Source organism: Melitaea cinxia, chromosome 5 (assembly GCF_905220565.1).
Source record: "Melitaea cinxia chromosome 5, ilMelCinx1.1, whole genome shotgun sequence".
NCBI lineage: Eukaryota > Metazoa > Arthropoda > Insecta > Lepidoptera > Nymphalidae > Melitaea > Melitaea cinxia.
Window position 1 is genome coordinate 17,443,240 of NC_059398.1, and position 27,533 is coordinate 17,470,772.

At 32.6% G+C, this 27,533-nt stretch overlaps 1 protein-coding gene across 1 annotated transcript in view; it reads right to left on the minus strand.

Moving 5' to 3' along the window:
- LOC123653898 (disintegrin and metalloproteinase domain-containing protein 11) overlaps positions 1 to 27,533 on the minus strand; it is a 272,141-nt gene that overhangs the window by 238,524 nt on the left and 6,084 nt on the right. The window contains exon 4 of the mRNA XM_045589876.1: positions 363 to 505. Coding sequence (XP_045445832.1) covers positions 363 to 505 — 143 coding nt within the window. The remainder of the gene's footprint in view (positions 1 to 362; positions 506 to 27,533) is intronic.

Below are 27,533 nucleotides of genomic sequence, written 5' to 3' on the forward strand. Positions count from 1 at the left end.
AAGAACCTGATTAGGCCGTATTATTAGATTTCCACTTTTTGAATACTCCGGCCGTAACTTGGAAACTTTGGTATTTATACATTTTTTTTATATATAACTAGGTCGGCAAACCAGCGTAATGCTCACATGATGGTAAGCGATTACCGTGGCTTATAGACGCCTACAACTCTTGAAATATAGCAATTCGCCCAGGAGCTCTGGTCACCTTACTCACCACAGGAACACAATAGTACTTGAAGCAGTGTTATTTAGATCGAGGTGCTTTCCCAGTCTGGCTACTCTAGATTTTGAGCTGCACATTTCCTTGTGAACCTACCTTAGTTAATCACTAATTATAAAAGAAAAATATTGAATAATTTTACCTTCGGCGCAATTTCTCTAGTTGAAATTCCCATCTTTTCGTGGTGTCGGAGCTGCACGGGGTAGATTATCTGATAGTAGTGCGATCCAATATTTCGAACCAGGTCTTGGTTTTGACGGTACTCCCGAAGCAGCCTCTCCACCTCTGTAAAAAAAAATTAAATTAATTATGGTATAATAAATTTAAATTAATAACGACTCAATAGTTCTTGTAAAGCCTGCTTGAAAAAAGTTTTTTATTTTGATTTTGAACATCAGTAATACAGCTACATAAATACAAGAACGAAAATAAGTTATTAGTGCTAAACCTTGAGATAAAACCTTAAAAAATCTAGATAGTGAAATAGGGCTGCATCAAAAGATGATAATCTGTAGAGAAAGTAGTCGTGCTGCGTTAAAGTATAACAATTATTTTATGGTAATAGCTAGTTAATGAAAATATTTCAAGATGAGAAAAAACCTGCACAAAAATGCTAAATGAAGCACTTTGTTATCGTCAATTTATACGACATTTTAGTTAAACAAACAGCACAGAATGGTATTTTTTATGAAACATCATCTAATTTATAAATAAATTAAGGCGAATTGGGAGGAACTGGGAATATGGCAGTGACTACATCCGTTTCTTTTTTACTTCAGTTACATCTCATCACAATTTAGAAACTTAAGATCAAAACACTAGTGAACATTCACCTAAATGTTTCGGAAATCTAAAGTTTCTAACAGTCAAGCTTATGCTAGCAACAATAATCATCCAGTAAAGTAAAAATATTAGGATAATTTTTTCCACAGAAATCCTCAATTTTATTGCGATAAACAAATTACATAACATTAGGTTAAGAATAACTGCCAAAATTTTCGAGAAAGTTCTCGAAAGTAGTTACGAAACAAATTTCAATCGCTGTGATAGCAAAGGTTGAATTCGATAATAAATTTAAAAAAAGAAGTGTTTATTTTAGCAAATTGATTGTCTTGGATTCAATCCAAATTATACAACTATTGTATGGAATTGATTTCTATCAGCTGGAAATGGTTTTTGTGATACCAATATATATTTAAATTATTAAATGCAATAGTGTAGAAGCTCTTTTCGATTATATATCTTTTATTTTGTTTTAAAGACATTTTGATAATACCGATAATTAGTGTAAATGTTAAGGTATGTCCCGAGGGAATAAAAACTATTTTAATACTTAACATTTTCGTTTATTTAAAGGAGATTAGGATTTATTATTAATTTTAAATTAATAACTTCAGGATTAATATAATACTCAATTCTATATTACATTTCATACCATTATCTAACAAAACAACATAATTGCACGTGGGCGGTGTTATTTATAACGAGACTAGCTATGCCTAACGGATTCACCTACGTTCATTTATGAAAAAAGGAACCAATATGACAGTTACATAGTTTTCCTCTGAAACTGGGCTATCTAACGCAAAAAGGACTTTTGAAAGACTAACCAGTAGTTCTTAAGATTTTATTGAAAAATTTGAAAATTCAAAAGTTTCAGACATATATATATCTTTCCTCCTTGAATATATATTCAAGGAGGAAAGTTGTTTAAACAAAATAAATTTCTGAAAGCACGTATAAATATTTGAGAGCCAATATACATGTAAATCGGTTTTCATTACGGACATTAATCTAAATTTTTAAAAACTAAAATACGCGATTATCCGAATATTGTGGAATATCTTGTCGAGACCTTTATTTAAATACGTTTTTTAATTTGAGGGGAGTGTTTACCGTATCGACGGGATGAGCATAAAATATTTGACAGTTACGAAACCCAGGAAAATTAATTTTGATTTTTTCAAAAAAAGAACACACAAAAAAGAAGTGCCAACTGCACCAAATTGAATAGTTCTGTTTTGTTTTGTTCTTGAAAAGGTCTTGAAGAAAATAAATATAATAATAATAAAAGATATATTTACCAAAAAACGAAATACGGTGGCAAAATTCTCTGAGCCTGTATTTTATAATTGTAGGGCTTTTATAATAATGAACTAAAAAATAATCAATATTGCCTTCCACTTAGTAAACGCCCCAACGATTGCTCGACTTAATCCGTAATCTAGTGCGAACAAGTCCTAACATGTAAAACTGACTTTTTTTCTCAGAGTGGCACTCATGAGCTAAATGAGTTTCAATCTAGGAACTATTGTTCGGCTTAAGAACGTCGTAAAGATTTTATATCTACGCTTTGACGACGATGATAAAGAGGACTTAGTTGCAATCGCATTCGAGTCTTCAATGTCGAGACATATTGCTTTTAAAACGGTGCTTTTTCGAACCCTTTTCTTAGTATTAACCTCTAAAACAATAGCAAAACAAATCCTTGAAAAATGCTCTTCTAAATAATTATAAATCAGTAACAATTAATACACATACTTTATAAATTGTAATTCTTCTATCAAAGTTTCATAACACGTTGATATACCTTATCATATTTCGTTTAATGTTATTTCGCGTACAAATACAATTTTTGGCGTATTAATTAATTATGACAGTAATATCATTATAACTGGTAATATTTTTCATATCTGATAAAGATAAAAATGCCCGAAGCGATGTACAATACAATTAGATTTGTTAAATTATGGTTTTATATACTGATTAAATTTTACCATACATTATGTATAGAATAATTACTATTTAGGTTTTACTTTGGTACTACACTTAGCTGTATTTTAATTATCTGTGACGAAAAAAAAAAAACGATTATGCTTAATACCACACGACTGAAGTAAAACTTCTTTAGTAATAGGTTTGCACAATAGGCCTGCATAACTCTTTCTCTTTCTATCTTCACTAAGTTATATCTCCTTCTCAACTTCCGTTCGCCTCGCCCGATCACACTTTTTGTAATGCTCTCGTTGCGTATTCACCAGCTTAATTACCAACTTACAAGTGAGGGGTGCGTTTAGAAGTTTTACTTTAAAAATGCGCTCAGAATAAAACGTTACTTTTGGTGTACAGTAGAGGAAATAGTAAAAATTATGGAAATAGTTTTTCTTCAAAGGTTTTTCATACTAGTAATAGACTACTCAACTCGAAGGTTCAAGATGAATGCCGGGAACAGTTCAATCTATTAGGTTCGCAAAACCGCAGCGGTCTTTAGGACCGCACGACGGTAGTAACAATTCATTTGGTTTCATTAGTGCTAAAATTTAATCTTTAGAGGTAAAATTAGACAAAGATCAATATGAATAATATATAACTAAGTAGTAGTATAATAAGTAGGAGAAAAAAAATTGATACAAAACAGACGTTTTTTGTACAATTAGGTCAAATAAGCAATTACCGTAGCCGGTAGATCCAACCCCCAATCCCCCCACAAGAACACAAAAATACTTGTCAGCAGTGTTATTTATTGGTGATCTTCTGTAAGGTCGATTTTCCCCAGTCGGGCTGCTCCATATCTTGAGCAGGATATTTCTAGCTGTACCCTACCCCAGTAAAATCATTAACTTAACCATCATCAAAAGATTACTCGAACTGCTCGTAAATGATACATTTAACTGAGGTAGGGCACAGCAGGAATTTCCTGTTCAAAATATGGAGCAGCCCGACTGGGGTAGTACCTCGACCTTACAGAAGATCACAACAAAATAATACGGTTTTCAAGCAGTATTGTGTTCCTGTTGGTGAGTAAGGTGACCAGAGCTCCTAGGGGGATTGGGGATTGGGTCGGCAACGCGCTTGCGATGCATCTGGTGTTGCAGGTGTCTATAAGCTACGGTAATCGCTTACCATCAGGTGAGCCGTACGCTTGTTTGCCGACCTAGTGACATAAAAAAAAAAATATAATGCGCTTATTTATGATTGTAAACTTTTTAACAACTAATCCGAAATAAAAATAAGATGAACCTAATACTAAACTTCATATAATATATTTTTTTTTATTTCTACTCATTCTGCTTTTTCAAATATGATAGTGATCAATTACCAAATTTATTTTTAAAAGTTGAAGTTATTGTTTTCAATTATACAAAAATGAATTGCCGAAATATACATATACTATCAATATATATACGTGCAGAACATCCGAATGGCACCAAATTTGGTTTTTTTCTGTTCCTTATTGTCAACATTATTTACATAAAAGAAAATAATTACATATTACAATAAATATTCAATTTGGGTCCTTAGTTCATCAAGTCAGCAAGTGTATAATAATGTTAGCAAATATGTCACATACAAGACAAACAAATGTGTCCAGATCAAGTTTCTATTCTTTTAAGTCAATCTATCATTTATGTCGAGCAGAGCAGAGATCAACCACGTGACTGTTATCGAAACAGTCTAATACCTACTACCGATTTTCTACTTGACGTCATTTATTGACGTCACTGAATATATAACCATACTATTAATATTTGAAGCATCCTAAATAAATTTTAAACTATCGAGAAATTTCCTTCCTTGTATTTCATACGCTTACGTACAAAATAGATAATCTCATAATTCTAATCGGATCTTTCAAATCCTCCAAATCTTTTCAAATTATTTACGTTTAAATATTTCTAATGCTTAATATAGCTTATAACTATATTAATGTATCTTAGATGAGTTGTTTATTTGTCTCAGTAACTATAACAGAGTGTAGCGTATCCACACATATACAAACTTTTTATATCAAAATAATAATCAAACCTCATTTAATGTTTTTATAAAAATATTTTTTGATAGATATCAAGAATTTGTATTTCTAATTATTCTTCATAATTTATATTTTAAAATTTATTAATTCTCTTTTATATTTTGCTACATGAAAATTGTTTTTGATTTATTGTTACTTCATCCATTAAAAAAAAAGAAAAAGAAAAAAAAAAAGAAAAAAATAGTATACAACCGCTCTGGTGTAGTGGTGCATGTGCCATTTACGCGCCTAAACACCAGCGGTTTGCGGGTTCAAGTCTTGCTTTGAGAGGATATTTTATTTGAAAAAAAAAATCTTCTTGGTTTGGATGTCTGCCCTTTGGTTTGGATATTTGTTCTCGCGTCTGTCCTTTAGGTTTCCCCATCGTTCCTCGGAGAGCACGTTAAGCCGTCGATAACGGGTGTTATCATATACACCTGATAGCGATCGTTACTCATAGTGGGGAATATATCCGCTAACCCGCATTAGAGCAGCGTGGTAGATTAAGCTCATATCCTTCTTCTACATGGGGAAAGAGGCCATGCCCAGCAGTGGGATGTTACACGCTAAGTCGTGTCCACAACACAAACATAATTATTTACGACCAACATTTGTGCTTTATACAAATGTTGGTCGTCATCACCTTACACAGTAACCACGTATCGTGACAATTGTAGCATAGTTATGTTAATATAATATACATACAATATCTATACAAATTATTATTTTATTGTTTTTTTTTTTTTAATTTCATAAGTATGAATATGAAAGAGCGGAACATCCTGACACAGGTACTAAAAGGATGTCCCAACAACGGTATCATGTTATGTAAACGTTTTTCTAAATAAATATTTTTTTCTTTATTTATTTGTATTTATTTAATTAAAATAAATCGATAAATGTAGTGTTAAGTGCTAAGTTCGAGAATGGTTGAATAAATTACAGCTATTCTATATGTTTGTTATACATATATAAATGAATACATTAATATCCGAACGCCATCTTTAGGGACTTTGGATAGGCGTGTAATTGCTGGCACAGCGCCATCTATCTTTTCTTCTTTTAGTTCTTTCTACTTAAAAATATCGACATCAAGTAACCGTTTTTTTTTTAGTTTTTTAAAACTACCGAAACGTGGTTGAAATCCCCCGATCTCGCACTAAGCGTTTTGCTTCCTCTTTCTTAATACGCACCGCAAAAATTTGGAATGCCCTTCCGGCTTCCGTTTCTCCAAATAATTATAACTTGGGTATCTTCAAATCAAGAGTGAATAGGCATCTTCTAGGCAAGCGCGTACTATTTTAGGCTGCATCTTCACTTGCCATCAGGTGAAATCGCAGTCAAGCCCTAGTCCATATATTAAAAAAACTTTTTTAAAGTTTCTTATGGAAGGAAAAATTTAGAAAATAACGAAGAATGGAAATGGAATGGAATTGGAAATTTTAACTAAAATAACGAATATTTTAATTTCATACAGTTTTCAGGGCAGGACAACGTATGTTAGTTGAGCTTGTGATTAATGTAATAACAGTACAGTAATTGACAAACACTTGCAAATGTCTAATTGATTTAACACGAATGACATCACCGTGTTACATTAATGAAGTGCTATTAAACATCTTGAGATGCGGTCAATCCTATTTGTGTTATGCTAATTACCTCATTACGACATTTTAATGACATCTCAGTATGTACTCTAACGCTTTGGTTGGTCGAATTGTTAGACGCATTTGAAAGATTTTCAAGGCTTGATAAATTTCAGTAACGTGTGAATTTAGGTAGTCTGTGGTACCTGAATTTGAACTGAAATTGATTACACTATAGTATCATGAGCCATTGTTAGTCATTTATTGTAATCACTGCTTCAACATGTCGTCATGTGCTTTGAACACTGCCACAACGTGTCATCATACACATGTTATATGGCAATCAATCTAGAATATTTTGTATGAGTTATGGGTTAAAAGGATCCATCCATTCATCTAGTCATGCTAAATTTCCGAATTTACATTAGTAGAATGGTTGAACTCATGTAACATAATCAATAAAATTCCGTGAGCATCCGCAGTTCTCTCTCGACGCGTTTAAATTGCGTTTCGTTGCCAACTCTTGTTAAGTCCTAGTGCTTCCTTTTTACTCTAATTCGTTTCTCAATTCACATAGTGTACAGGAAAAACGTATAGGAATTTGTAGAAAAAAAAAATTAACTATAGACTTTAAATAAGAAGGCTTAATCTCCTTTATTTTATTTTATTTTTCAACATCAATAAAAAATGCTGATTGAAGTAATTCGCGATTAAAGCCTGCATTCACTTATACGGTTTTATTGATTTCAAATTGCACTGATGGTTGATGGCTTGCGATCGCAATTACGGTTCCGCCTGTAGTATCCCACTGCTGGACATAGACCTCTTTCTCCATGTAGGAGACTGTATCGATCATGCTGGTCCACTGCAAGTTGGTGGATGTATTTACTACTATGAGTAATAATAGCTATCAGGTTTATATGATAACAACTGAAACTGACGGCTTATCGAGCTCTCGGAGGCACGGTGGGCACCACAAGGACAGACATCATAACTGGAAAGAAATATTTGCATAAATACAAATATCCAACCCGAGCTGGAATCGAACCCGCAAACCATCAACGTATAGCCGCATATATCACACGCATTACTATACCAGAGCTATCCATTCTTATGAAAAAAATATATATGAATTGTTCTTTTATCATTACTGCATTATAACAAACCCTATCAAGAAAAGATTATCTTCGGTCCGTAATGTAACATTATCTTTCGTTTGCTTACTTCTGGAACTATGCATCAGTAGATATTATAGTTTTATTGTTTAGAAAAAAAATATTATAACTTAAATAAATATATTTTTTTATAATAATTTTAATTGCGTTGGCGCAACGGTCACAGCCATGGATTGTATTTGATGATTGATTGTTGCCTGTTGCGCTGGTGGTTATAGTTTCGATTCCCGCACATGACAAACATTGTTGTTGGTCATACAGATGTTTGCCGTGGTCTGGGTGTTTGTGTAGTCCTTGTGGGTCTCCCCACCGTACCTCGGAGAGCACGTTAAGCCGTCAGTCCCGGTTGTTATCATGTACACCTGATAGCGATCTTTACTCATAGTAGGTAATATATCCGCCAACCCGCATTAGAGCCGCGTGGTGGATTAAGCTCTGATCCTTCTTCTACATGGGGAAAGAGGCCTATGCCCCGTAGTGGCATATTACAGGCTGAAGCGTAAATAAATAATACGCCACATAGTCTTGATTATCTCGATGATAAAAACAATTCGAGTCATTCTTTATACCTATAAATTAGTTAAGTAAAGAAAAAGTTGATAATAATTTAATTTCTTGGATATAAATTACCAGTTTTTATTTACGATAAGAAAGCAACACACCGTTAACTTAATAACACGCTCAACGGATAAAATTAATCACACCCATTACGATTATTATAGTAGGCTCACTACGAGTATATTACAACAATACAATACAAAGCAAAGTACAATAAACTTAGTAATAACCGTACAATACATCATTTGAACGTGTATTGTACCAATATAATGATTGTATTGTAAAGACATCGACACAAATAAGGCGGTATATTTTGACACATTTCGAGCGACAGAAGGGTTTGCCCTAGAAACGTCAATCAGGAATAATTAATTTAGCCCTCGATTCTAAATTAATAAGCGCCTGTGTCGGTTATTGACAGCGCTGAAATTTCATCAATTGATTTTTTTAAAATAAATAATTATGATATAGGCAGAGTCATTTATTATAATTAAACGTTTGAAGGCAGAAAACACAGTTTCTAAAAAGATTTGAATACAATTAAAAAAAATCTGTACTCACGATAAAACTGTAAAATATTTAATTGTGTATTTGAGTTATTTTGAAAAAATAAAAAGTAGATATTTAGGAGACAAAAGGTATAAAAAAAAATCTCAAAAATACACCTACTCTCTTTTCGTTTTCATCTGTCATCGTGTGTTTACACATGCTTAGACCGCGCTCCGGTCGAAACTAAATTAATTTGAACGAATGTTGGTACGATTGAAATCTAAACTAAGTTCGATTTTTTTTTTAAATTCGGAATTGTTCTTTTGAAAGAAGGAAAGAAAATCAACATTTACTATCTGGAATGAGTCACGGGAATAACTTTTTATATTGTGATAATATTCGACACTAGATTTAACTTGTCATCTCAATAATATATTCCCTTACTATAGATAGGAATTTTAATAATTAATTTCGCACAGATTGTGTTTAAAATTGTAAAATTAAATTTTAGTAACGCAAAACAAAGAATAAATACATTGTTAAAACTGATGCGTTTTAAAAAATGCATGGCTTTCTGTTCCGGGGGTTTTGGCTTCGATTCTCGTCCCGCGTTTGTATCTAATGTGTGTGTAAATGTTTATACTATAAGCATAACGTTGCTCATTTTAGTAATATACGACAGTGTATGTATATTAAAAATATTTATTATTATATTTCACAGCAGAAAATATTCTGCTGAAATTTTTAAGCACCCAGTCAAGCACCTTATGGCAGACTATAAATTTTCCGGTCGTGAGTACGGTGCTCAGAGTTTCTGAGAGTAGGGTCAAGAAAACGTTTTTGACGTACCTGGTATATTACAGGCGTCCATGGGCTTACACTTAAGAGCCATTTCACAAAAATCGGTAACAATCCGCGAAATTGTAATATTTTGACGTCGTTAATCTCAGTGTTGGATGCAATAATGTAATTTATATTCTTGAAATATAATAGAGCAACCTTTGTTGTAGTCCATAGTCAGATCAGAATTTTGATTTATATTATGTGTATAAAATTATTAACCTTTTCATCAGCCTCCTCCCTGGGTAAACGGTCGCAATGTATACTTTGAAGTCCTACTTTTCAATAACCTCTACGTTGAAACCATTTTAAAAAAATATCATAATATGTGGAATATAATTTTGTCTTTTTGCATGTAAGATATCAATTAAGTTTAGCATAATTTTGGTCGGTGGACTCACGTCTGCATTAGGGATACTAAGATAGAATAATTAGGTCTCTTAGTGTAAGCTGCAGTAGTGTAACAAGTAAACGATCAGTAATAAAACTAAAAATCGGAATAACAAAAGCATGGGCACTTTAAGCCTGTGGACATAACTTTATTTAAAAAAAAAAAAAAAAAAAAATATAATTTTGTTGTCCACTATCATAGATTTTTATTCCATTTGTATCTCTATTAAACGATAAAAAAAATTTAAAGTTACGAATATTTTCCAAATAAGTACAATTTTAAAAGCGATATTTCTCTTAGAAAACTAAGAAATTTTAACAAACTATCTCCATCAAAGTAAACTTACATCATTAAGGAATACAAAAAAAATAATTAAAAAATGTAATTATTTTTCATACATTTTATATTAAATAATAAAAAGATAGTATATATTGCCACGCATCAAGCCCGGTAAATCAGTCGAGCGCTAGCGCTCTTAGAGCGCTCACACGCGCCAAGCGCCTGTTGTTATAGCGGATAAAACGCATTTGATACTTTCATAATAAAATATAAATAAAATAAACATATTACGAAAATGACTGTAAAATAATATAATGATAATTTCTGTAAACAAATGTATAATTTAATTTTCTTTTCTCACACTATCAATACAAATAGGCATTTCAATCTGTTTGTCTTGTTATTTGTTAATTAATATGTTTGTCGGTGTCGATGTCATTAAATGCTTTTTTATTCATATCGTAAATATTAGATTCATTCGTAAACTGAAAAAACTAAATCAATTTAAAAAAAATTGTTGTTATATAACATACTTGAAATTTTTAACAAATTAATTATGTAAAAAACATTTTATACCATAGTTATAATTTTTATTATACATCAGAAAATGATCACGATGGTCTTTTGGTTGTCACACTATACGTACTAGCACAAAGATCGCGCGGCTCGTACGACTCGCGCGATGCGACCAAATTTACCTAAACTTGCAGAGCGTAAAATTGTGAAATGGCTCTTAACACGAAAAAAGCATCGATACTTTGTGGTATCGAGTACATTTCCATTCGATATCGATACTCTTGTACTCGATATTTTGCATTCGTTACTTTTACTCAATGAGTACTTTTCGGCAGGTATTGTATCGAAAGTTTTAAATGGGTAATATTACCCATTTTTTTTTTGGTCAACTGAAATTTGAAAACAGTTGTTCAGTATCTGTACAATAATTTGAAGCGACGACCTTTTACTCGATACCTAGGAGTATCGATACTTTTGTTCCGATACGTTTTTTTTCGATACTACTCATAAGTACAGTATCGATACTTTGTATTCGATAGGGTGTCCGTACCAGTGACATAACAAAAAAAAAAAAAAAAAACATTTTGGGCTTTCCATTTCAACCGAATCGGGTTTTATGTCAATCACGTATTTTTTACGAAAATTAATTATAGAGATACAGGTTCTCAATTTTCACTTTTTTATATGAACGATCAAAGGAAAAAAGGTTCGGAATTGGGTTATTTTTAATACGTTTGTAATATAATATTTTGACATCTTTTGATCTGACGTTAGCGAAGGTTCTTATTTCTGTGGTCTTTGTATTACCATTAAAAATATACGTAAAAAGCGAAATAGAAAGGAGGTTTCTATACACACATACGAGTATTTGTTTAATAATTTGTAACCGATCCTAAAAAATATATATTTTAATCTACCTCAATAAAAAACGTGTATAACTAAAGCCTTCATATCTAAGATTTTATTTTTGTGTTACCCACATTAGGAATTCTAAACATTTTTGAATATCATATCAAAAATTGACCGCTCCAGCGGGGTTCGAACCCGCGTCTCCGACGTACCGTGTCGGCGCTCTAGCCAATTAAGCTATGGAACGATACACCCGCTCGAGCGAAATTTTCGATATGATAATTTTAAATTACGGTTTAAGCGAACCGTGGCGCCGTCTATAGTGAGCTCTTTACAGAAACCCGTAACTATTCAAAGTTTCATATTACAATGAAAATCTTTGACAGGAGACGACACCGTGCTATTTTTAATATCTAAGATTTTATTTTTGTGTTACCCACATTAGGAATTCTAAACATTTTTGAATATCATATCAAAAATTGACCGCTCCAGCGGGGTTCGAACCCGCGTCTCCGACGTACCGTGTCGGCGCTCTAGCCAATTAAGCTATGGAACCATACACCCGCTCGAGCGAAATTTTCGATATGATAATTTTAAATTACGGTTTAAGCGAACCGTGGCGCCGTCTATAGCCTTCATTTTCCTGTCTAACTCACAACTAAAGTACTTTTTTTTTTCATTTTCTGATGCTAGGAAAACATATTCTTTGCATGAATTTTTCTCAAGAAGTGTGACAGTTATATATAAAGGACGTAGAGGATTTAAGCGTTATAATATTTTAAGGATGCTTTCACGTCATAAATATTGAGATAGGAGCCCGCATTTTAATAAAAAGATATCAATAAAGATGATTCTCCGCTACTAAATATTAATGCTGTGATATGAGGAAAGACGTATATTATAAAGAAAAATATGTTAGAAGCAGTCTTAATCTGTCTTCTACTACATACAATACATCTTATTTTTACCAAGGTTGCTATTTTTTTTTTCATGGTATTATTGCTTCGACTACACGTTGGTTTAGCGACGACACTAACTATTGCGTTTTGGATCGCGTGTTCGTTCAGCGCTCATACCAAAAATTTGTATTGGTCATACGTATGCTTGTGGGATGCTGGATTTTTGTGCTTGTGTGTTGTGTGTTCCGGTTTCCCCCGACATGCGAGAAAATTCTACTGGGGCCGTCGAGAATCTAGCACTTTCCTTATTATTATTTTTTACTTTTTTCACACTGTACCAAAACGCTTAACATGTTATCTTTGCAGAAAATACTGACTTTACCAATATCGGAACTAATGTCGCATTTATAATTTAATTATTCAAAAAATTTTTCCAAAAACCACACACGTAAAATATTCACTATTGGAACAGTTTTAAAGGTAAACATTGTTTTTAAAGTTTAATAAAGCTGTGTATCGGTTTCGTTGTTGAGTTTCAGCTTTTGAACGCGGTTTTATTCGTGAATAGTTGTTAACTTTTGACTCTGAGGTTTGTTCTTGTAGATATGAAACTAACTCCCGAAATATTACTGAAACTCCTGAATTCCTTCTTTGATTCCTTGTTGTATTGTGTTCTTTTGTTTATATTTTAGTTTTGTTAATAATTATATTTTTATTGTTAACAGTGTTTTGTTATTTTTATATTACAATACTAAACCCAGTATACTATATAAACTAGTTACACTTACAAAAATATTAAATACTAACTTTTACGCGCGGCTTCGGCTCGAATTTTTTTCAAATAAAAAGTATCACATGTTACTTCTAATACATCCAACAATATGTGCACAAAGTTTCATGATGATCCGTTATGTAGTTTTCGCGTGAAAGCGTAACAAACAAACTAACATTCACATTTATAATATTATAATATTAGTAGGGATTTGATAAGTTGTTATATGTATGGTAACGCATTTTGTAAAAATTTGACATTAATTTTTTTTTTTTTTTGTGAGAAGACATTTATAAAATAACGTATTTGCTACTTTTATTTAATTATCTATAATTATAAAGAAAAAAAATATTATTTATATATTTTCAGACATTGAGAATAAATACGAACACAACACAAAAGGACAAGACTTTTTCACAGATATTGCTAATTTTGTTAAGTGTTCGTGGTTCCCATAGTTAGCACCACATTAAATTCCCTATCTTTTGTAGAAACCTCTCCTTTTCCTCTACCTTTCTCTATAACATTTTTCATTGTGAGGCAGTAATTCATATTAAATTATCTAACATACCAATCCAAGTTTAGATTTTTATAGAATTTCGTCAGTAATTTAGAAATTCATCCCGTAATTTAATACAGCCTATGTAATAACCTTAATATTCATTTAGTAATTTGTTTTTCAACAAAAAAATGTAACTTTTTAATTACATTACATTAAGTAAATTGAATATACGTGTGATGAATTCACTGAACTGACACCCAACGGCCTATCGCAATTATGACCTCATTACTTTGTGACCCAAAAATATCAGGTCGGTGACTATTTTTTTTGTAAATGGGAATAGCATTGCGTTTAAGAGAAGTAAATTTGTCATGATCTCTGAAATAAGACTAACAGGTATATATTTTAATCTACGTTTATACAGAAATTTCAATAAGGATATTAGTTCGTTAGTTGGTAGTAGTCTGGGAAATAATATAGAGTGATGATGCATGATCTGGATGGTGCCAACTCAAAAAAAAAAAAAAAAAATTACAACTTTTTTCTCTTAACTAACTCAGTGTAAGTGTCAGTATATCAATAAGCATGTCCTGGAGACCGCGTGTAGGCAAACGCAGTATGTTCTCCTACCAGCTGGACCGACGATATAAGTAAGATAGCCGACGAAGGTGGATGAGGGTTGCGGAAAACTGGAATGTTTGACGCGTACTTGAGGAGGCCTATGTCCCGCAGTGGACTGCCATAGGAAGTGTCTTCACTCATTGCCAAAAATGCAACGATTGCTTCATTTGAAAAAAAATATCACATGGTTTAAGTAGCTGGTGATTTTTTTTTTAATAATAAGTAGAGGCCTATGAAAGCGAGTACTTTTATTTAATAAAATTTATCTCAAATTATTGAGATCTAAGCTGAATACGCCCAAAGTGACATCGACTGATACGACGATGTGCTAAAAAAGCAGTGTACAAAAAAAAATCAAATCTTCCTTCATTATTTAGAAAATATCTACGTATTCCTCTCGAATCTAAACCAATTCAATTATAGAAACTTACATCCATACAAAACATTCACCGAATGGAAGCGGTTAAAATTCGAAATTTAAAATCAGTTGCAACAATTTCATATTCGCTCGTGCATCCGATTAAATTTTCCGTCGAAATATGCTTTCCCCAAATGCATTTGACAGACCGTCACCAAGATGGCGTCCATACGCTCCAGTTGTACGACACAACGGTACAAGTAATAAACCTGCCTGTTCCGAATCGTACATCACGCTCTGATAAGTATTATCATTTGAATCACAACGGATTTGCGACTTTGACTTTGATTCGCGTTGGGTTCCAAATGGCATCTGATATAAATGTACGAAAATTTATTACAAATATATACGTCAAATATGAAAAAAAAAAACATCTTTATGAAATCTTAAATGTAACAAGTTTTTTGGAGGACGAGAGTCCTACCGTGACCATGGTTGCTGTAAAGTATCCGAAACGTCGGGCATTTAAAAAACTTAATAAACTGCGATGAAATTCGAAAAAGTTGTTTCATTGCAATGAGTGAAATTTGTGTAAATATAAAAAAAACCCCTTTATTGATTTTAAATTTTTTTTACAATTATTTGTATACACATTTAGTTAGCAACGGTGGTAAATGAAATCTCTTCCAATTTATATTGATAGTGAGAGCTAAGACCATAGATTATACACTTATATACTGGTAGTTAAGATTAAAAACAGCTTAAGAAAAAACTTAATAACTGGAACTAAATTTATAACTGCTTTAACTTATAATTTACTTTTGACGTGACAACGTCTAATAAATCACGAATAAATAAAATATTTAAATAAATCTTTTGGAAGAATATCGTATCTTTTTGAATATGAGAGTATTTTTAAAGCTAGTATTCGTAAAATTTTTCAGAGTAAAATTCCATATTTTCAAATTTAAACATCGTAATATAGTTGCCTGAAATGTTACAAAATTTGGTAAACTTAAAGTTTGCGTAAGTTTAGACAGTTAGGCTGGTATTAACTTTCATAATGCCACAGATGTCAAAGAGACAAAACAGGCTTAAACTATTGTTATTAATCTGAAATACCTATCTAAACTTGAGCCTGAAAAAGTTAAACCGTATGTCTCTGGCCACTAAGACCCTTTCTTGAAAAAAAAAGGATTTAATTTTTAATAATTTAGCCATAGATAATTAGTTATAAACATAAGTGTTCACAGACAATTTAAGAAAACAAAAAACGCGGAATCGCAGAAATGGAAAAGGAAAAAATAAGTGAACTTTATATTTTTTCAATAATAAGAATTCAGAAATAATCCATTTTAAATCACTGCTGTGTGAGTCCAAATACGGTCCGTACGGTGTTGGATTAAGAGATAAAAGCAGAAACCGGGGTGAATGAAAACAAATATATTTTAGCGTATTTTTTAAGCATTACCTAAAATGTTGGGAACACTTTATCTTTTTTTAGGATCTGTGTGACGGTAATTTTAACATACATTTTACTGTTTCGAAATGTTTCGTAAAAAAGACGGCCTCGAGTGGCCCTTGAGGGTAATTTTCAAATGGTGTTACTTTTAATAAAAATTCTATCTCTATTGAGATGTGTGGTTTGGACGTCTGTTAGCTTTAAAAAATAAAAAGACAATTATTTTACACGTAAAACCTCAAAACTATATTTAAAAAAAGGGTTTCTTTCTTGATAGAACAAGCGTGCGTCACATAACTTCTATATTTCGCATATCGGAACCGATTAGGAATATTTCGAGATTACTCGACGATCTGAAATATGGGTTATTTTTCAGATTACACTATAACTAAAATTAACATTAAAAAAAAAAAGTGTGGCGTACCCCCGTAATATATATAAATTTTATAAACTTTTTATTATTTTATTTTTATATCAAATTTCTTTTTATTTTTATAATAATACTTTTTTGATAGAAAATATAAATGAGTATCAATTTTAAGGATATTTTATTATATTTCCAATATAAAACTAAAAACGTTTTTAAGCAATTCATGTTTCATTTTAAGTTTTTTGTCATTGTCACGTTCATTTGGACAGAGATGAGTTTATTATGAAAAAATCGGCAAAAACATTTCTACAGCGATGACATGTCACTTACCGTTTCACGGATTGTCATGCTCTGTATATGTAATTCAAAATATTTTTAATCTATATTACAAAATCAAAAAAAGAACAACTTAATGGTTTTTAAGTTGTTTTAAACTAGATGATATTGACATTTACACTACTGATATAACCTACTATAAATGAAGTTTATATCTATGCTCATATAACGAGTATATATGAAAAAAAAAACGGATATTATAAACTGGAAATATTTGATTTTTTGTATGTAATGTGTATTTACTCAAAAACTACAAGCAACGTGTTAATGTTTTTACCAGGAGTCGTATGCATTCAGCTTGTAACATCCCACTACTGGGCATAGTCCTCTTTCGCCATATAGGAGAAGGATTAGCATTTAATCCACCACGCTGCTCCACTGCGGGTTAGCGGATATTTTGCTTACTTTGAGAAGCGATTCTTATCAGATATTTAGGATAACAACTGGGACCGACTTAACGTGCTTTTCGAGGTACGATTGGGAGACCCGCAAAGGACAGGCATTCAAACGGAAAAGAAATATTTTTACAAGTATAAATATCCGTCCTGAGCGAGAATCGAACCCCCAAACCGTCGGTGTTTTAGGCAACTACTCGCAACAGTACACCGGGGCCGTTACCAGGTGTATTATTACGTTATTACGGAGATAAATAAGCTTTATTTTAAGGAGAAAACACGGAGTCAAAATCAAAAAAAATAAAATAAAATTAAGGTACTTCATACAACACCACTTATCTGTTGCGGTTCCTGTACCACTCTGGTTAGCGATCACACAAAATTGAATAAGCGGTTACGTTATGCATCCATTTAAAATCACTGTTATGTTAAATTACTCTATTAATATAATTGACTGATTCAATAGAATAAATTAAATATAATTTAATTATATGTCGACGTCCTAATGGCGGTGCAAGCCGTTTGAAATGTCGTTGTAAGCGTCAGGTTCTTCTTTATATGTGTACGTATTAATATAGACCAGTTTGTCTTTATTACACGCTGTCCGTTATTAAACTTTTTTGTTAGTACTTTGTATGCAAGCCGTAGCTGGTAAGTTTTGTAATACATTTTTATCACTCAATCATACTGTTTTATTTTATCAGCACAATTTATTATTTGATATTTATTTAATTATACAATTTTTTTAGACTGTTTGATACCAAGCAAAGCTTGCTTTTTATTCAAAATAAACCTAATGAAAAAGGAAAAGCTAGCTAGCTAAACTAGCTACTAAATAATTTACTAAAAGATCTTAATGTACTTACGTATGTACATTACATAAAAAAATGATAACTACAAACTGAACAACACAACAACTTACAATAAACTACAAATACGAACAAACTACAAATACGAATACCAAAATCAACGCATAAATAGCAACCGAAAACAGCGCGTTGTTCCATCAGTCTGATGGTACCTTATGAACCAGTCTCGGATGATTCAATTAAGCCGTCATCCAATTCCATTAAAGTTTGAAAGCGTATTCATGGAAAGTAAATCTTTTGTAATGCGCCACCCGTCGCTACGTGACTAATTATGTGTCATCTCGATTGAAACGTATCATAGATTAATATGTCTGGGTAATTTTCGGTTACAGCGCTAAGAGGAATTTCGAGGAAATCGCGAGTAGCCTTATCCGATCGTGAAGGTCTTCGTGATTGAAGAATTGTCTAGTAACGAATGGATTTTTAACGGTTGACGGTTTTAATTTAACTAGGTTGACAAACAAGCATACGGCTCACATAATGGTAAGCGATTGCCGAAGCTTATAGACACCGATTATTTTTAACACGTATTTGTAATTCTTATGTGAAAGTTACATCTTCGAGATTCCATATTTGATTCGAATTTGTCGTTAAAAAAAATAATAATTAAAAATTATCTGCCATCTAATATAGAATGCGTTATTCAGAAAAAAAATTGTGTGGAACATGTGAAGTGTTTATTATTTAAAAACAAAAATAAAAACAAAAAAGTAAACGAAAAAGTTAATAATAACATTAATCCGCTAGGCACGCATGTATGTATCGAATAACGTGTTATGTAAAATTTGGTTACAGAGTTCATTTGAAACACCTTAACCCGTACAGCTTAGGAAGGTTATTATAATCTTGGTATATCTATATTTAATAATACTAGTGGTCACCCAGAGGTCGAAATTTGATCATAATCAAAAATTTAAAATAAAGAAAACCAAAAAATTATGAAAATAAAGAACCTTTTTCTCAATTTGACTTATAGACTTTGACAATTAACAAAAAGTATATTATGCGTGTGTGTGTCAAATACATAGTAGTGTGTGTAATGTTTTTTTTTTTTATTTAAAAAATATAAGCATTTTGCACTCCTTCTCTATATAAACTGTTAGGCCACAGGATCTACCATTATTTATTATTATCTGTATGACGTTTATATTGTATGTAATTTCACCTTAAATGCTATATATGTAGGAAGGTGAAATTGCTGGTTAAGGATTAGACTTAATACTCGTAACTTTACATACCAAGATTTCTCGCTTATATTTTTACTTGTAACAATATCTAAAAACCTAACTATATTTTAGACTCAGTGTCTGATATCGGTTTATCTTACTTCTTAAATGTGCAAGTATTTATTGATGATGTTATTATTACACAAAAAAAAAACTACCATCCAGATTGAAAAAATAGTACGTCATAGCTGACACTTTTTATTACATTGGCGGGCAAACGAACCACAAGGCCACCTGATGTTAAATGGTCATCGTCGCACATGGACATGTCTGATTTTTTATGTATAGCTTGGTCGGCAAACAAGTGTACGTCTCACCTGATGGCAAGCGATTACCATAGCTTATCCCTTAATTAGGCGCATTAAGAAAATCACACAATTAGTCGCATGGGGTCTCGAGTGACCCCAAAAACAAGATTGAAAAAGGAGTGTATGAAATAAATAAAACAATGATCGGGTTATATAAAATATTAGTTTTCTTTATTATCTTTAACTTTAATAAACACAAATATAGCTCTGACTTAAAATTTAAACAAAAAATGACAAACTTCTAACTACTCCTAAAACTACATAATTTTTGACTTAGCCGATACGCTTATTTAAAAAAATAATAATAAGTCTTATTAGCCGATTATTTTTATCTGCAATCGACGCAGTATACTCTAAAGTGTTGTTGAGAAACAAATTTACAACACTTATGACATTTGGTTGGCACTTTTTTGTCGTTCTTCCTAGGATACAATGAGCAACGTCCGCGCTTAGATATTGACTGATGCACCGTCTTTTTCATATCATGTGCTTCACGGAGCCATTTTTTTGTTGACGCAGGGACAGAAAGCTGCTAATACGATGCTTTTTGTGACTTTCTATAAGTACTGCTGCCAATTAAAAAAAAAACTGTCTTGTATTTGTAATATTCTTATTAGCATTCGATCTGAGTATGATAAATGCGTTGATGCCAGATAACTTTAGAAGATGACAAAATATAGCCAGATTTCTACTTCTCTTCCAAAATTATAACTAGTGCAAAGTTGTTCATTGCAATCGACATCACTTTTGCCACCGATGATTCAGATGATATAACTTGACTATCTGCGAACTCTTCAATTTTACTACCAGAATCATATGGGAACTATTCACAGCGTTGCCGTTTACTAATTTGTCTTCCGAAGCAGAACTAGCAACATCTTGCTCATCGTCGGCCACCTCCAGCCATTCCAATAACTGCCTATTATTAGCCACTTAAAAAATCAATAAACTGAAAATATAAGAAAAAGTCTGTGCAAATAAACACAAAAATAGGTAAATTAAATAGCCGGTATATAAATACATATATACTAATATAAAAAATTACCAATTTACGAATATAAACGAAGTAAAAGCATAAAAATAAAAACTTACTTCCGCAAAAAAAAAATCACGTAAGTGGTCGCATGGGGTCAGCGCTCTAGAGAAAAGCGACCAGTGCATATGCGTAGATGTTCTGGAAGCGACTGATTTGCGTCCCCTGAGGGAAGTTAGGAAGCTAGAGTGAGCGTGGGCGCGCTCAAATCTCTCAAAGATATATATTTTTCAATTTGAAATGGCCGTGACCCCATGCGCCTAATTAAGGGTTATTAGACTTACCCTTCCCCCAATCTCCTCCAGGAACTCTGATCACATTACGCATCAACATAAAGACAACACTGCTAGAAAGTTGTATTATATTTATGATATTCTATAAGGTCGAGGTACTTCCCCAGGTAGGCTGCTCCAGTTTTTGAGCTGGATATTTCCTGCTGCGCCCTTAGTTAAAATCAATTTTAATACTTTAGGTTAAATAATGTCGTCAGATTACTAATCCTACAAATCTTCACTACATAGTATAAAACAAAGTCGCTTTCTCTGTATCTATGTATGCTTAAATCTTTAAAACTATGCAACGGATTTTAATGCGGTTTTTTTAATAGATAGAGTGATTAAAGAGTAAGGTTTATATGTATAATAAATGCATAATATAATAGAGGAACATTGATAGTTTTTGCTACCGTGCGAAGCCGGGGCGTAACTATCGTATAAAACATAACTATCGTAAATGTTAAATAGCTTACATACCATGTTATGTTAAACTTTTGTATAATGTATTTGTTAATTACTACGAAATTTTCGTAAAAGTATTTAAACACGTGATTTATAGTCTCGCTTGATTACGCTTAACCTCAGGAACGCTTAAACGCTTTGTTACATAAATCGTTCGCCGATGTAATAAATAGCAACATGTTTATATATTTTTAATACAATAGATGAACAGACATTATTCGTGAATGACACTTGAAGAATGTTGGTAATTTCAGACAATAATGACGAGAACGTGGTATGACGTGACGGGGAATGACGTGGCAGGACAATGACGGGCCCACACTCGTTTGTGTATTTCCGCGTCGTGACATATAATCTTAAACGTAAATACTGTTAAAGATATTGCTTTTTATTATTATTATTATTTTACTTTAACAATAGCATTAAAATTATTTATTAAATTATTATAGCTATAGTATTAGAATACTAGAATAGAATTGATAACAATAGTATTAGGATTCAATTGTATTTTACTGTATAAATTGTGTATTATCAAACAAAGAGCTATTATCATTATTTTTATTAGCCACCAACAGATTTATTATTTAAGATTATTTGTTCAAAAATACAGAAATGGTAGCAATACCTATCAAACCTAACTAATGTAGTAGAGTAGTAAAACCACAGCTATGATACTATAATATTGAATTCCCGAACTATAAGCGAGCACGCCGCTGACGTTTGCATAATGCATCCGTTGCGTTTAGCGATATAGTGCATATACGTGATATTGTTATTGGCGAGGTAGGAAATCGGCTCACTCGCTCAGCTGAACACGGCTCGCTCGATGCTTAGAATATGTCTTTATAATGAAAGTATTTTAGTAAGTAAATTTTCTGAAGAATAGAATGACATCACAATACAAAATAGATTTAAATTAACGCGAATTCATGAATAACATTAAACGATACAATATTTAAGATTAGGGATCCAGAAGCGTAAAACGGTGAATTTGTGAAAACTTTTTTGTTTTTAAAATAAACTAAATAAAGACGAGAAATTTCATGTTTTGGGTTTGTAGTTAACTTAAGGTCGATTAGATCAGACAACAAATTGAATGAAACAAATCTACATTTTTGTATTGTAAAAAAAAAACTACAGATATTATTTTAATGTTATAGTATTTATTAGAGTTACGATCGCTATCAGGTGTATATGATAACAACCGGGACGGACGGCTTAACGTCACCCACAAGGATTGCACAAACATACAGATTACGGCAAACACCTGTATCGCCAATACAAATGTTTGTCATGTGCGGTGATCGAACCTGCAACCGCCAGCGCAACACGTACAATCCATGACTAACCTTTGCGCCAACGCGGCGTCCTGATAGCGATCGTTACTCATAGTAGCGATCACATACATATCCACCAACCCGCATTGGAGCAGCGCGAGGGATTAAGCTCTGATCCTTCTCCTACATGGGGAAAGAGGCCTATGCCCAGGAGTGGGATATTACAGGCTGAAGCGTATTTATTAGAGGAAGAATATTTATTTTGCATTGAATGTTTTTCATATGAAAATTCAAAAATATTGTAAATAACAAATACCAATTCGTTTTATAGAGATTTTCATTTCACTAAAATACAAATCCACTTTTATATCAAAAACATTATATTTTTTTTTTTTGTGAAACACAAGCACACAAACACTAGTACGATGTAACACAATTTTTACCAGAATTGTATACAAAATATTAAATAAATAATCAACGAAACAATCACATCGTAAATATTGATTACACAGAAAGTTTAGTTTGTCTTGAATACCCTAATGCTTCTTCCATCTTGTTTGACAAACACCCACTTCGAAACTAAGACACAATTTCATTTCGATTGTGTAAATAAAATAAATTGTATATTTAACAGGTTGGTAGTTTCATTTAGTATCAAAAATGTTAACTGTACATTAATAACGGACTTAACTATCCGTCAATTTGTAGTGGAGCAGCGTGCTGGATAAAACTCTAATCCATCTCCTAATAAGGCCCATGCCCAGCAGTGGGATGCTACAGGTTGAATCAAAAAGGCCTTGAGATGACCGCGTACATAAAATAGGTGTGTAACTTTTAGACGATCACGGGGTTAAATCTGTGATGGTACCGTCTGTACTGATGCCGATATTTTAAAGTAGATCTATCGGAGATACAATCAGTGTATTAATCAGCTAATATGATAAAAAATGCCCATAGATGGCGCTGTGCCAGCAGCTTGCGTTCAATTTAGAAAAAAAAAATTTTTTCTTTTAATTTCTAGAACCCATTGGAACAGCGTAGCTGATTGAGATCCAATCACTATTCTGTACGCTTACAAGCTGGTAACATTTCAGTAAGCTTCAGTACGATTTTTTTAACGATCGCTTCTTCACTACAAGTTTCGAAAACTAAGTTACTAACACAAAGGTTCTCTGGAAAAACTCAATGGAGTAAGCGAAAAATATATTCTTGTCACTTTTACCGCTTTAATGTTCTTGCACTCATTAAATGAGTATTTATCTATCAATCTATTTTTATATGATTTTTATGCAGTTTTTGCTTGCAAAAAAAATCGACTTCAATTAAATCGATCAGTTTTATAACGTGGGTAGATAAAAAAAAAGTCAAATAAATACGCATTATTAGAAACAGCTCAAAAAGCTCTCATCAAACCTCAATCAAATTTAAGCAAGACCATATGACAAGCCCTAGATTTCGATAAAAAAAGGAATAATCGAAATCATTCGCCCCAGTAAAAAGTTATGAGGTAGCACACATAAAAAATACAGTCGACTCGAGAGTCTCCTCATTTTTTGAAGTCAGCCAATAAGAAACCACATAATTTTCGTCACAAAAACGCTAGTTACTGTTCTTAATCTGTAAGGAATATTAAAATATAATATTTTAAGGCTTCTTATAAGGTATCGCACTTTAGCCTCCCTGTGGACGAATCATTTTCTTATTATTAATCAAAGACGACTTTTCCATCTCTGTTTTTGTATTAAAAATTATATATAAAAAGAAATTTCGGAATAAATGTTAATCTAATACAGCTGACAGTATGATATTTGACGTTATTTGATCTTACTAGCCGACTTTATAAAGCCTCCTTTTTATCAATTTTGTCGACGCGTTAGCGCAACGGTCACGGCACTGGCTGTTACGCTGGCGTTTGCGGGTTCGGTCCCCGCTCACCATAGACATTTTTATTGGTCATATAGATATTCGTCGTGATCTGGACGTTTGTGCTTGTGTATTGTGTGTGTTTTCGGACCCCCGACAGAGGAGATGAGTAATGATCGCTATTACTATACATAATAACAACCGGGAACGACGGATTAAAGTGCTCTCCGAGGTACAGTGGGGAGACCAACAAGGACTGCACAAACACCCAGACCCCGGAAAACATCTGTATGGCCAATACAAATATTTGTCATATACGAGGATTGAACTCGCGTGCAACAACCAGTGCTGTGAAATTTTTCGTTCAATCTCAAATTAACTTACGTATAAATACTTTTTTATAATTTTGTAAAGTGATAATTGTTATATTTAATTAGTGTGAATTATTCGCACGGGTATAGCTAGTGTAAAATAATACTCTTATAAAATACACTTCAAAATGTATACATCGTAATCTAAAACAAAATGTAATAAGGAAATTGAATCACCATCCCGTTTTAAAATATTACGAAAATCAACTCTATAGTAACCCGCTAAGTCTCATTTACGCAATCAAATCTTTAAATACGGTTACATAATGAAACTTTTTCAGACAAATTAAGGCTGCTTGACAAAATTTGAAGACGGCTAACTCCTTCACCGTTTCTTTCATAACATATAATACGCACTTTGAAATAATCATTACATAGTATAAAACAAAGTCGTTTCCGTTGTCTGTATGCTTAGATCTTTAAAACTGGCGTAACGAGAGCGTTACGAAAAGTGTGATCGGGCGAGGTAAACGGAAGTTGAGAGGGAGATATAAGGGAAGATAGAACGAGAGAGAGTTACGTTTCCTATATTACTGTAGAAGCTAAAGAATGTTACTTCAGTCGTGCGGTCGAATAAAATGACGATCCGAAGGTGCTTTTGTAGCCTGTTTTAATAAAGTTATTTGTTATTTTGGTTTTTCGAGATTTACAGAATTATTTTTAATCAAACATAAATCTAAAATATAGATTATCAATAGATTATGTAAATATTTACCTGCTATATGAACTAACTTACCATCTGACTTATTTTCGTCGTGTTGGTCACCTGAAACAAGATACGAATTGGTTTAATAAATGTTACTTGATTTTACATACAAAACACATAAAAAATTAGTATAACATATTAATTTTATTGTATTAAAAATCGATTGACAATAATTCTTCTAAAAATATCCTTTTGTATATAAATAAGAAATAATAAATAAATGCTTCACATAACAGCCCCCAGTAGGATTTTCTCCTGAGATTGGGGACAAGAAACACACACAATATACAAGCACAAATGCCCGGGCCACAACAAACATTTTTCTATATGGCCAATACAAATGTTTGCCATGTGCGAGGGTCAAATCCGCGACCGCAAGCGCAACAGTTTTATAACCGCGTCATCAAATATAATAAGTTTAATAATAATTAATATTACATTATTATTTCTTTATTAAAAAGAAATTAACTTACTCGTATTAGATTTAAATTTTTTGATATCATATTATAACTCAAAGTAGTAGAGTAAGGCGAAGAGTATAATGGGTAAAGCACGGAGGTAAAAACGCTCGCCTCGTCTAGTACTAAAATTATGTAAATAATGCCAATGACCTCTGACCTCTGATAGTGAACCGAAACGCGCTAGACATGAACCACTTATGTTTATTTAGGAGTTGGTGCTGGCAGTTAAGTTAGACGGCTGAGATTTGTAGCGACATAAATACTCGTACGCTACGGCGTAGAGCTGCTACAGGGTCTACGTCGTAGCATCTTTATTATGTGTAGAGATTAGATGATTTAAATTATGAGGTCGATTTCCCTAAATATATACAAAATAATACTATATATAAATATTCCTTTTATGAATTGAGTTTGTTTCAAATAAGTCGAATTGCAATTTTAACTCTTATTATATGTAAATTGGTAGTACATATGTCTCTCCTTTATTTAACTATAATCTTGAAATTAGAAGCTCGGTTAAGACTGGTCTTATTGTGATTTTAAACATAACTTGCTCATGTAAACGTGAGGTATGTTTTAAGACCGCAGAAATATACAAGAGGCATCCAAAAAATATGATGAATGGGTGTTTGCAATCCTTGTGGGTCTACCCACCGTGCCTTGAAGAACACGTTAAGCCGTCGGTCCTGGTTGTTATCATGTACACCTGATAGCGATCGTTACTCATAGTAGGGAATATATCCGCCAACCCGCATTGGGGCAGCGATGTGGATTAAGCTCGGATCCTTCTCCTACATGGGGAAAGAGGCCTATGCCCAGTAGTGGGATATTACAGGCTGAAGCGGTAAGCGGTATCTAAAAAATAATCGAGGAATTAATACAACAAAGTAAGCTAACTCAGAATAGATCATTACTATGTAAAGTCTATATACTGATAACAATTGATCTATACTGTACATAAAGTCGGAATGAACATTTGTGTTTGTATAAATAGTTCTTTCCCGTCTGGGTGTCTTGTGGGTCTCCTCACCTTGCCTCGTAAATAACGTAAAACTGTCGCTCCCGGTTATCATAGACCCGATAGTAATCGTTACTCATAGTAGGGAATATATCTCCCAACCGCAGGGGAGCAGCGTGGTAGATTAAGCTCCAATCCTTCTCCTACATGGAAAAAGAGGTATGCCCAGCAGTGGGTTGTAACAAATTGAATCAACTAGACTGTAAATAAAGTATTCTTTTCTGTAGAATAAGGACCTACTTAGAGTCATGGAA